General features: G+C 41.0%; 1 protein-coding gene across 1 annotated transcript in view; it reads left to right on the top strand.

Annotated features, from left to right (window-relative positions):
* The first annotated feature begins 450 nt into the window (after window positions 1-450).
* LOC133229263 (protocadherin-23-like) overlaps window positions 451-13,217 on the top strand; it is a 127,531-nt gene continuing 114,764 nt past the window's right edge. Inside the window, exons 1-6 of the mRNA XM_061385768.1 lie at window positions 451-559; window positions 1,393-1,629; window positions 5,188-6,204; window positions 7,830-7,955; window positions 8,865-9,052; window positions 11,912-12,011. Coding sequence (XP_061241752.1) covers window positions 451-559; window positions 1,393-1,629; window positions 5,188-6,204; window positions 7,830-7,955; window positions 8,865-9,052; window positions 11,912-12,011 — 1,777 coding nt within the window. The remainder of the gene's footprint in view (window positions 560-1,392; window positions 1,630-5,187; window positions 6,205-7,829; window positions 7,956-8,864; window positions 9,053-11,911; window positions 12,012-13,217) is intronic.

Raw genomic sequence — 13,217 nt, forward strand, 5'->3', positions numbered from 1 at the left:
CATGTTTCCTCCTTTGGGTTATGCTTTGTGCAAAATAGGGTTTGTGCCTACTACCAGTCAATGAAAGGGAATGCAAATGAGCATACACTCAAAGCCAACTGACAATTGCAAGTTATATAATAGCAGGCTGTGTTGTTTATATCTTCCCACAATTCAGTCTTTGTTATAATCAGATGTAGAATATTTGTGAGCCCTTGGTTGGCCCTTAGTTGCCTAAGGTTACTTGGAAAAGCCCCTGTGGTAAGTTTGTATCACTGTGTGTCTAGAGTATATGTGCAGGAGTTGGAAAAGTCTCTATGGTTATTTTTGTAGCATATCTGTGAGCTTGCATCCCTTTCAGCCAGCAACACCTCGTTGCTCATGCCTAACTTCCTACCTAACAGTTTTAATGTTTCTTGAAGTTTTCTTCCCCACACCCATTAATATTTTATTCTCTCACTAACAAAGAGAATGGAGTTCCCTGAAAAAGAGCTGCTCTCTGGTCTTGCTATGGCAGATACCCCAGAAAATAAGACTCCAGCCTCATCTGTGGCTTTAAGTTCTGGTGCCTGGGCAGATGGTGATCACCTGACAACCTGGCATTAGCCTAGACTACACTGGGTTATGAGATGTACTCTGCTTGTCCCTCATCCCGGGCTGCAGATATGATAGTAAGGCCTCGGGAAGGCAACAGTTTGTTTTTTCCTGGTTAACTGATGTATTTCCAAGATGACTTAAAGTTTAAGCTCTAGGAAATATTGCTTACTTGGTGGAATTTGGACCATCATTTTGCAAATATTCTCAAGTTCTTTGATTGGAAAGTGGATGTATTAGGGCTCCCCAGAGAAATGGAGCTAAAAGGACATATATAAATATGAAGATGTGTATATGTGTGTGTGTGTGTGTGTGTACATTTATTGAAGGAATTGGGCCTGTGATTATAGAGATTACACAGATTAACAGGCCCCCAGATCTGCAGGTGAGCTGATAAACTCAAGACCTGCTGAACCCACGGTGTAGCTCAAGGCTGAGGCTGGCAGTCTCAAGACTCAGGAAGAGCCAGGAAGTCTAGGTTCAATTCAAAAGGAAAGGAAAACAGGCACTGTGCCAAGCTGAAGGTAGTCAGGCAAGAGGGATCTCATCTATTTGGGGGCGGACCAGCCTTTTGTTCTAGTTAGACCTTCATGTGACTGGATAAGGCCTGTTCACATCAGGGAAGCCAATCTGTTTGACTCAGTCACACCCAAAAATACCCTCACAGACACATGCAGAGTAATGTTTTACCGAATACTGAGCACAACGTGGCCCACTCAAGTAGCAGCCATAACAGTAGCATTAGCAGGCCAGTGTAATGTTGCTTGTACATATTTATTGCATGTTATCTGCCTTTTAATTCTCTCTTTCTCCTATCAGGGATTATTTACTTAACATCAACTCTTAGTCATTTGGAATCCACCACACTTCTGCTGATGGTCTGTGCTCGAGATGGTGGTGGGCTCACATCTGTCACTAATGCTGAAGTCACCATACACATTCTCCAGACGACTCTGGCACCTGCTGAATTTGAAAGGCCTAAGTACACTTTCTCTGTTTATGAAGATGTGCCTGAAGACAGTCCTGTGGGAACAGTGAAAGCTAAAGAGTCCTTGAGTAAGTACTTATGTCTTATGCTACATTGAAACCCATTATTGGAACATTTTCTGATCATAGCAAACGCCCTCTTCCAACAACACAAGAAACGACTGTACACAATGGACATCACCAGATGGTCAGTACCGAAATCAGATTGATTATATTCTTTGGAGCTGAATATGGAGAAGTTCTATACAGGCAGTAAAAACAAGACCAGAAGCTGATTGTGGCTCAGATCATGAACTCCTTATTGCCAAATCCAGACTTAAATTGAAGAAAGTAGAGAAAACAACTAGGCCATTCAGGTATGTCCTAAATCATACCTAAATTAGGTATGACCTTACGATTATACGGTGGAAGGGACAAATAGATTCAAGGGATTAGATCTGATAGACAGAGTGCCTGAAGAACTAACTATGGATGGAGGTTTGTAACACTGTACAGGAGACAGTGATCAATACCATCCACAAGAAAAAGAAATGCAAAAAGACAAAATGGATGTCTGAAGAGGCCTTACAAATAGCTATGAGAAGAAGAGAAGCGAAAGGCAAAGGAGAAAAGGAAAGATATACCCATCTGAATGCAGAGTTCCAAAGAATAGCAAGGAAAGATAAGAAAGCCTTCCTAAGTTAACAATGCAAATAAATAGAGGAAAACAATAAAATGGGAAAGACTAGAGATCTCTTCAAGAAAATTAGGGATACCAAGGGAAACTTTCATTCAAAGATGGGCTCAATGAAGGACAGAAATGGTATGGACCTAACAGAAGCAGAAGCTATTAAGAAGAGGTGGCTAGAATACACAGAACAACTGTACAAAAAGATCTTAATGACTCAGATAACCACAATGGTGTGATCACTAACCTAGAGCCAGACATCCTGGAGTGCGAAGTCAAGTCAGCCTTAAGAAGCATCACTATGAACAAAGACAGTAGAGGTGATCGAATTCCAATTGAGCTATTTCAAATCCTAAAAGATGATGCTGTGAAAGTGCTGCACACAGTATGCCAGCAAATTTGAAAAACTCAGCAGTGACCACAGAACTGGAAAAGGTCAATTTTCATTCCAATCCTAAAGAAGAGCATTGCCAAAGAATGTTCAGACTACTGCACAATTGCACTCATTTCACATGCTAGCAAGGTAATGCTCAAAATCCTCCAAGCTAGGTTTCAACAGTACATGAACTGAGAATTTCCACATGTACAAGCTGGATTTAGAAAAGGCAGAGGAACCAGTGATCAAATTGCCAATATTGTTGGATCATAGAAAAAGCAAGAAAATTCCAGAAAAACATCTACTTCTTCTTCATTGACTACACTAAAATCTTGACTGTATGGATCACAGCAAACTGGAAAATTCTAAAACAGATGGGAATACCGACCATCTTACCTGCCTCCTGAGAAATCTGTATGCAGGTCTAGAAGCAACAGATAGAACCAGACATGGAACAATGGACTGATTAAAAATTGGAAAAGGAGTATGTCAAGGCTGTATATTGTTCCCCCGCTCATTTAACTTCTATGCAGAGTACATTATGTGAAATGCTGGGCTGGTTAAAACACAAGCTGGAATCAAGATTGCCAGGAGAAATTATAAGCTCAGATGTACAGTTGATACCACCCTTGGCAGAAAGCAGAGAGGAACTAAAGAGCCTCTCTGTAAAGTTGAGAGAGGAAAGTGAAAAAGCTGGTTTAAAACTCAACATTCAAAAAACAAAGATCACAGTATCTGGTCCCATCACATAGATGGGGAAACAATGGAAACAGTGACAGATTGTATTTCTGGGGGCTCTAAAATCACTGTGGATGGTGACTGCAGCCCTGAAATTAAAAGACTCTTGCTCCTTGGAAGAAAAGCTATGACAGCCTTAGACAGCATATTAGAAAGCAGAGACATTACTTTTCCAACAAAGATCTGTATAGTCAAAGTTATGGCTTTTCCAGTAGTCATATATGGGTGTGAGAGTTAGACCATAAAGAATGCTTATCACCAAAGAATTGGTGCTTTTGAATTGTGGTGTTGGAGAAGGGTCTTGAGAGTCTCTTGGGCCACAAGGAGATAAAACCAGTCAATCCTAAAGGAAATCAATCCTGAATATTCATTGGAAGGACTGATTTGAATCTGAAGTTCCAATACTTTGGTCACCTAATGCAAAGAGCAGACTCATTGAAAAAGACCCTGATGCTGGGAAAGATTGAAGGCAGGAGAAGTGGACAACAGAAGATAAGATGGTTGTATGACATCACTGACTCAATGGACATGAGTTTGAGCGAATTCCAAGAGATGGTGAAGGACAGGGAAGCCATGTATGCTGCAGTCCATGGAGTAGCAAAGAGTCGGCCAAACAATGCAGTGTTGAATAAATCTTACCTTTTCTCCATGGAAGAATTGAGACCATACAATCTATGGCTTACTCTTTGTTCTTTCAACATTATTTTTATCCTACTTTTTTAAATCACAAAAGTAATGGGTACTTTTAACCCACTGCATTTCACAGACACACAGACTTCAAAAAAACTTTATGAAAACACATCCAACTGTATTTGCTGTTCTACAACGACCTTCCCCCTATCCCCCTACTTCCCCAGTTTGTGTATTGAGGACCTTTTTCCAAGAAACTGGACATCATTCCATCTCATTTAAAAAAGTTGCCTAGTATTTCAACTTATATGTATAAAATATGCTTTATTTAAACATTTTCTTTTTGCTATCAATTTGAATGATTTACAGTTATTTTTTCTAGTAGAGGTTTCTCTGCAAGAAAAATTCCTAGAAGTGAATTACTTGTTCAAAGATTTTATCCTGCTCCCTAGTGAAAGTGTTAGTCCTTCAGTCATGTCTGACGCTTTGAGACCCCTTGGACTGTAGCCCACCAGGCTGCTCTGTTCATGGGACTCTCCAGGTAAGAATACTGGAGTGGGTTTCCATTCCCTTCTCCAGGGAATCTTCCTGTCCCAGGGATTGAACCCAGGTCTCCAGCATTGTAGATGGATTCTTTACTATCTGAGGCACCAGGGAAGCCCATCCTGCTCCCTAACCCTAAACTAATCCATCGCCTCTTCTTTCCTTAACTTTTGGGGATGGTATTCGCCTTTTGTCAGTAGCTATTATAGAGAAGGGGCTTCCCTAGTGGCTCGGTTGGTAAAGAATCCATCTGCAATGCAGGAGTCTCCCTCCATACAAGAGACTTGGCTTAGACCCCTGGGTGGGGACTATCCCTTGGAGTAGGAAATACTTGACTTTGCTTCCTCAAATATAGGCATCCACATTATTTTCTGAATATCTTTCTGTTTTACTTAATTCAAGAAGAGGGAAGGAAGATGGTGAAACCTGTGGCTTTCTCCTTGTCCCGAGACAGTACTTTTGTCTACTGATACTTGAGAGACCATGTGTTCACTTACAACAGGGATTGGAGAGCGGAGGAAGACGTGCGACATTGCACAGCATTCTCCATGTATGTGATACACGTTAGTGCTTTCAGTTCTTAGTGTTCCTGGTAGGTATGTTCTTTTAGCCTAAAGTGATTGCCTTCTCTTTTAATTTCGTCCTTTCTTTTTTTTTTCCTTTTTCTTTTCAGATTCCTCAGAGCCAGTTTTTTATAGGATCTCCTCTGGCAATCTGGACGGCACGTTCTCCATTCACCCATGGCTGGGCACCATTCGAACCCAGAAGCCTCTGGATCACGAAGCGCAGCCGGTGGTTGCGCTCACCGTCCAGGCACAGCTCGGCAGCTCCCCCGCCTGCAGCAGCACAGAGGTCAATATAACCATCATCGATGTCAATGACAACCCCCCGGTGTTTCCCAAAGCCTCCGATGAGGTTACAGTGTCTCAGAGCATGCTGCCTGGCACAGCCTTGTACCGTGCCCGCGCAGAAGACAAAGACAGCGGGCTCAACGGGCTCGTCCGCTACTCCATTGCGCGCCAAAGCCCGAGCCTCTTTTCCGTGGACGCGGGGCTCGGCGTGGTGTACCTCAACCGGAGCCTGTCTGGCGCTCAGCTGCAGGCGTGCACGCTGACCCTGGTGGCCCAGGACCTCGGCGTTCCTTCTCGGGCGTCCCTGCTGGTGCTGACAGTCATTATCGTGCGACAGGAGCGAAGCCCATCTTTGACGTTTGAGCATTTGGTCTATCAAGTGGAAGTGAGTGAGTCGCTCTCGCCAATGACCCCAGTCCTGCGCATCCGGGCCCGCCCACTGGGCCCGCAGGGTGCTCCCCCGCAGCTCGTGTACTGGTTGGAGCCCAGCACAGATTCCGCTGCGTTTGGAGTCCATCCTTTCACAGGTTGGATTTATTTGCGGCGACAGCTTGACTATGAATCCACACAAATGTATAATTTTAGAGTGTTTGCCTGGATCCCAGAGGACAAATTGTCACAAAATGCGAGCACTTCAGTAACTGTTCATGTCCTGGATGAGAATGACAATTCCCCTACCTTCTGGCACGATGTATTGTTTTTGAAAGTCCAGGAGAGTCCTATGCCCCAAGGGGTAATAGGCAAAATTACAGCAATTGACAGAGACTCCGGAAAGAATGGACAGCTATCATATTTCCTTTTGTCCGATGAAAAATTCTTCAAGATGAATCCTAATACAGGTAGCATTTTGTAGCTTGCACTTATTGCTTTAAAATTGGAATTGATAAAACCCAAATCTAAATTATAACACTAGTGAAAATATATAGTTAAAATTGCAGTTTTTAGTGAATACTTTACTTGATGACAGTATTGTGATTTTAAAGTGAAGTCAAAATTGAAAAGAATTTTTCCTAGAATGATCCATGCTTCCTTGCCTCACACCCACATACTGCCTGTCCATACACGGTTCTCGTTTTGAATTAGAGCTACAGTGAGCACTGGACTGGATAAACTCTTGTGTAAAGTCGAATCTCTCCCACAATATTTTTTCACTTGTAGATGTCTTTAAATTTTTCAAATAATATTTTATAAAACATAAATGTCATCGATGGAGAACTAGAAAATCATACATTAATTAAATTTCAAAATTATTCATTTGATATATTTCCCCATTCTCATTTTTTTTTTTCAAGGAACCATGGGGAATGGGCAAATATTTACCCATGAGGTTTTTTTTTTCAAGTCTTAATTAAGTATACAAATTTTATTATATTTTAAATTTTATATAAATTTACAAGGACCTTAATTTCTGCAACTACCTACAAATTAACTGTGTTTATACTGCAACCATTTAGCTGCAGAAACTGAGACCTGCATAGCTCAAATAACATGCCCAAGGTCATGGGGCTAAAAAGAAGTGAGAAGGTTACCATTTTGTACATTTCCAAGAGGCACCATTCATGCTGAGGTCCTTATACATGTTGCCCTTTGCTTTATATATGTGTGTGTGTATGTGAGTTGCTCAGTCTGTGACCCATGGACTGTAATGGGACCCAATTTGAATTCAATTCTAATTACCTTCTAAGTGCCCACTGTGTGAGTTAGGAAAACGTGCCCCTTCCTCCAGCAGATGGCGCTTTACCCCAGGACACAGGGCCTGCTGAGATGGCAAGCTGCATCTCAGATCCCATTCCTTCCTGAGCTGGGCGCCCCCAGCAGGGCACAAACTGCACTGCTGCCAGGATGGTCCTGCTTGCTCTTTACTTCCATGTGCTGAATAGTTCTCTTAGGTCTTCTGTTTCACTCAGCAATTTATTTTTTTGGAAATAAAATATACATTTGGTCCCCGCATGATCTTCTCTCTCCCACAGTCAGTTCAATGCCCAGATTCAGAAGACCAGGTGTCCACTCTTAGAATTGTTGCATGGCTAGAAGCAAGAAGCTTCATTTTAGGGCAGTTTCCTTACCTTGACTGCTGCTGCTGCTGCTGCTAAGTCGCTTCAGTCGTGTCCAACTCTGTGACCCCATAGATGGCAGCCCACCAGGCTCCCCCTTCCCTGGGATTCTCCAAGCAAGAACACCGGAGTGGGTTGCCATTTCCTTCTCCAATGCATGAAAGTAAAGAGTGAAAGTGAAGTCGCTCAGTCGTGTCCGACTCTTAGCGACCCCATGGACTGCAGCCTACCAGGCTCCTCTGTCCATGGGATTTTCCAGGCAGGAGTACTGGAATGGGGTGCCATTGCCTTCTCCTTGACTAGAAGAGAGAATCCTGCCATGCTCCATGGCCTGCTCTGGGGGGTGAAGAGTTAAAGTGTATGAAGGGGCTTGGAAGTCTACACACTCACAAGCTGTTCCTCTTCACCAGGGCTGGGGACGGTGTGGCAGTGCGGGGGTTGCGGGCACCCTCCCGAGTGTGGCGGGCACGAGTGCTCTCCACATCCGAGGCTCCAGGCAGCCTTGGCAGCAGCCCTCTTCCTCAGAACCCTGCATGGTGCCCTCACGCCCGTCCTTGGCTGAGCCTCCCAGTCTTTCCAAATAGCTGCTACTTGTCAGTCACAGTTGGTTCATCAAGTGAAAGTCTGATATTCAGCATTTAGGGTTTTCTGAGAAGAATTATATTTTGGAACTTTAAAAATGCAGATGCTGTCTTTGTCATTTTTGTTAGAATCAAACAGTAAATACTTTATAAATACAGTTGACATAGTAAAGGGATATGTAAACACTGCATTTTAGCTTCACCAATTCAGCAACTTTTCCAAATATGAATTTTTTTGTTCCTGATTTCACTTTTTGTTTTTCACACGGTCATTTCATTTGGAGGACGAGGGAAAAAAAAAAAAAAAATCTTAGAAATGGCAATGTTAGGTAATAGTTTCTTCATGATTACTTTCTCACAAATTCATATTTTCATAGATAGTGAGGAAATTAATTCCTGGTGGAATTCTGCAGTGGGAGATGGCCCTTCGTAGTATGTAGAAGCATTTACAACTTTATGCCTGAGTTTGTGGGATGAAACATGAGGGACATAGTCTAGAAGACAGTTTTGAGCAAGAATATGCAAAATATGGTTTGTAAAGCATGAAGTTATTTGGGAAGTCATTATGCTCACTATACATATATTTTGTGAGATAGTAATAAATAACTTTATACATTCTTTAGTTCAAATGGTTCATGGTAGATAATTTGAAATATAAAGAATGACAAATTGAAGATGACAGAAGAAACTTCAGAAAATTCTTTCAGCAGTGGAGCTAGATTATGAGGGAACGTGCTTTTGGAAGTTGTGCTCTTAGAGCTTTGTACCTGATTTTCCTTTCTGGGCATTGGTCTGGATGGGGTTCTTAACACCAGAATTCTGGTACAAGTGGTGTCTTCTCTCACGCTGCTCTGTGCTCCTCAGGGGAGCTGATCAGCTGGGTGGCCCTGGATCACGAGCAGCGCGCGCACCACCAAGTGGCCGTCCTGGTGAGCGACCACGGCTCCCCTCCGCGCAGCGCCACCACGCTGGTGCATGTCTCAGTTACTGACATCAATGACAACAGGCCGTATTTCCCACAGTGCCTCGCTGGGAAGGAACTGAACGTCAAGGTATGTGGTATGCAGCATTTGTATTATTATTAGTTTTCAGCACCATCTTGTGGTCAAAAGAATGAACTTACCCAGTCAGTCGGTGTGGAAATGCATACATTTTTAGATTTAGAATTGTCCACATGTCATAGAAACCTACAATTATTTTTTAATTAATTAATTTACAGTATTGTGGTGGTTTTTGCCATACATTGACATGAATCAGCCACGGGTGTAAATGTGTCCCCCATCCTGAACCCCCCTCCCACCTTCCTCCCCATCCTATCCCTCAAGCTCATCTGAGTGCACTGGCCCTGAGCGCCCTGTCTCATGCATCGAACCTGGACTGGTGATCTACTTCACATATGGTAATATACAAAAATAAACTCAAAATGGATTAAAGATCTAAATGTGAAACCTATAATTATTAGAAAAAAGAAAAGATATACCTATAGCTGATTCATGGCAGAAACCAACACAATACTGTAAAGCAATTGTCCTCCAATTAAAAAATTAATAAATTTTAAAAAGAAAATGCTTATATGTTCTATTTGGGATCACACATTCAGTTGTTTCATGATAATGTGGTTCTGTCTGTTGTATGCAAACGTAACAGTACTTCATTATCAGTAGTGCTCAGACATGGATTTTTTTTTTTTTTCAGTAATATTCATGCCTTTCTTTGTTTTAAAGCTCAACTGAAAACCATCTTTGAGCTGGTTAGTTGAAGACAGAACAATCTGTAGTTTTAAAGTGAAGGGTGCACGTGTGCTCAGATGCTCAGTCGTGTCCAACTCTTTGCGACTGATGTGCACCCAAAGATTGTAACATTTGATCTTTGCAGGTAAATGCAAAAACTTCTAATTACATTTATGTGATCTTATGTTTTTCATTTCCATATTTTTGTATGTTTTATAATGTACATAATAAATTAGCGTGTTAGTTCATGTAGATAATTGATAAATGTACCTTGAAGGTACTCATACTTCTTTTAAAATAAATGGGTTATATAAATAAAAAGTTTGGAAGCTATTGCTCTAAAATAATTAAACATTCAAATTAAGCTCAGATATGCATGTTGAAAAACACGAAAAAGGTATTGAGGAAGTTAATAACTTTAAACTCATCTTCCAAAATCATATTTAAGGAAAATTCTGCCATGTGTGGAGCATTATGATACTGTCCTTATTATTTTATATTATTTCATTTTATGCATGACATGTGTACAGTGTACTCAGTCGTTTTAGTCATGGCTGACTCTTTACGACCCTGTGGATAGTGGCCTGCCAGTTCCTCTGTCCATGGGATTTTCCAGGCAAGAATACTGGAGTGGGTTGCCTTGCCCTCCATCAAGGAGGTCTTCCTGACCCAGGGACTGAACCCACGTCTCCTGCAGCTCTTGTGTTGTAGGAGGATTCTTTATCTGCTGAGCCATCAGGGAAGCCCCAAGTATGACATTTCACAGCTTAATTAGGCAATAGAACAGAAACTAGGAGTTCAGTTCCACATGTGTATTTCAGTATTCCAGGAAACCTTCTGTTAATTAATAAGATACCTTTCCTGAAATAATAGTCTGTGATTATCTTTAGCATGTTTCAAACCTTTAAAAATGCCCCTAGAAGGTGATGAATAAGAAGCTAGAATCCTTTTTGTTATTGTTCAGTCACTCAGTTGTGTCTGACTCTTAGGGACCCCATGGACTGCAGCACGCCAGGCTTCTCTGTCCTTCACCATCTCCTGGAGCTCACTCAAACTCATGTCCACTGAGTCAGTGATGCCATCCTACCATCTCGTCCTCTGTCGTCCCCTTCTCATCCTGCCTTCAATCTTTCCCAGAATCAGGGTCTTTTCTAATAAGTCAGCTCTTCACATCGGATGGCCAAAGTATTGGAGTTTCAGCTTCAGCACCAGTCCTTCCAATGAATATTCAGGACTGATCTCCTTGCAGTCCAAGGGACCCTCAAGAGTCTTCTCCAACACCACAGTTCAAAAGCATCAGTTCTTCAGCCCTCAGCCTTCTTTATGGTCCAATTTTCACATCCATACATGACTACTGAAAAAGCCATATCTTTGACTATATGCATCTTTGTTGGCAAAGTAGTGTCTCTGTTTTTTAATGTGCTGTCTAGGTTGGTCATAGCTTTTCTTTCAAGGAGCAAGTGTTTCTAATTTTATGACTGCAGTCACCATCTGCAGTGATTTTGGAGCCTAAGAAAATAAAGTCTGTCCCTGTTTCCATTGTTTCCCCATCTATTTGCCATGAAGTGATAGAACTGGATGCCATGATCTTCGTTTTTCGAATGCTGAGTTTTAAGCCAGCTTTTTCACTCTCCCGTTTCACCTCCATCAAGAGCCTCTTTAGTTCCTCTTCACTTTCTGCTATAAGGGTGATGTCATTTGCATATCTGAGGTTATTGATATTTCTCCCTGCAATCGTAATTCCAGATTGTGCTTCATCCAGTCCGGCATTTAGCATGATGTACTCTGCATATAAGTTAAATAAGTAGGGTGACAATATACAGCCTTGACATACACCTTTACCAATTTTGAACCAGTCCATTGTTCCATGTCTGGTTCTAACTGTTGCTTCTTGCATCAAAAATCTGAAATTTTGTAGTGAATTTTGTTTCCTTTTTTTCCTCTCAAAATTAGTTTAAATGCTGCAGATAATTTGTTCAAATTGAATGAAACATTTAAATATGTAATATGGATTCTTTTTTGGATTTACATTCATATAACCTTTATATGGTAGACATTTGAATTATGTGTGGGTTTAAAAGTAGTTTAAAAATTACAGGAGCATTGTGTTCTTTCAAGTTTCATCGATATTTCTTGTTTAAATTTTACCTACTAATTTGTCATTCTTTGTCTTAATGACAGGTTCTGGAAGGTCAGCCAGTAAATATGTTGGTTACAACTGTGTTTGCAAAGGATCTTGATGAGGGAAACAATGCAGAAGTTATATATTCGGTATCTTCAGGTAAAAGTTACTATTCATATAGGATTAAGAGCTTTTAGCATTTTCTCCGCTGTCTACCAAACATCTGCCTCCTTCTGAGAAAATAGTTAATGCTGAAAAAAACACCAAATTGCACACAAAATAACTTTGTTGTATTTTAGAATCACCTTTTAAAAAAAGAATTTTAAAGTTTAATGTAAAATCATACATTTTTTTCATGTCCTAAAGAGAAATCAACCAATCATCCACTTTAAATGAATAATTTTCAATAATCTAAAAATGCAAATCAGCTTTTATTGAGGAAAGCACTATTAATAATGTATAAAAAATGATATTGAGTATAAAGACATATAAAGACAGGGCTTCCCTGGTGGCTCAGATGGTAAAGAATCTGCCTGTAATGCAGGAGACCCAGATTCAATCCCTGAGTTGGGAAGATCCCCTGGAGAAGGGAGTGGCTGCCCACTCCAGTATTTGTGCCTAGAGAATTCCATGGACAGAGGAGCATGGTGGGCTGCCTAGTCCATGGGGTTGCAGAGAGTCAGACACAACTGAGTGACTAACACTTCCCCATAAAGACACATGATTATAAATACCAAGCACCTGTGAATCTCTATCAAAATTAAATATTTTTCAGGTCAGAGTCAATCATACTCAAAATATCACATATGTACACTCATGTATGTGTATGTGGGAATTTTACTGAGACAGGCTTATGGTTATGTTTTTCTTTGAGAATGCACAGGTGTTGCATTCCTGTGATTGGATCCAATGATTACCTTTAGCTGACATTGTTTCTTTATACGATTTTAAAAGGCATTTTTTGCTGTGTCATGTTTGATACAAACATAGAGAAGCAAGAGACAGCATTGCTCTTACCTGCAGATAAGTTAATTGCCTGCGTGGAAAACCCCAAATATGCTACAGGCAAACCATTGGAATCAATAGCATAAAAAAATTTCTGGGAGCAATGTCAATATACAAAAATCACTAGCATTTTAAAAACTAAGCAGGATTTCAAAGGTTTGATTCACTATAACAAAGAAAATCATAGGGTGTAGGGTCTGGCTTGCTTCAAAGATCATGAAGTTTAGGCTTCATGGTTCTTCCCTTGCTGGGGCTTCTCCGGGATGGAATATAGTCCTATTCTCTTTAAAGGAGGACCCACAAAGTAAATGTTTCCCTTCCAAATTAGAATCATCTTGATGAAAAGCATAGGGAGAGAAA

This window comes from Bos javanicus, chromosome 17, assembly GCF_032452875.1.
Source record: "Bos javanicus breed banteng chromosome 17, ARS-OSU_banteng_1.0, whole genome shotgun sequence".
Lineage (NCBI taxonomy): Eukaryota > Metazoa > Chordata > Mammalia > Artiodactyla > Bovidae > Bos > Bos javanicus.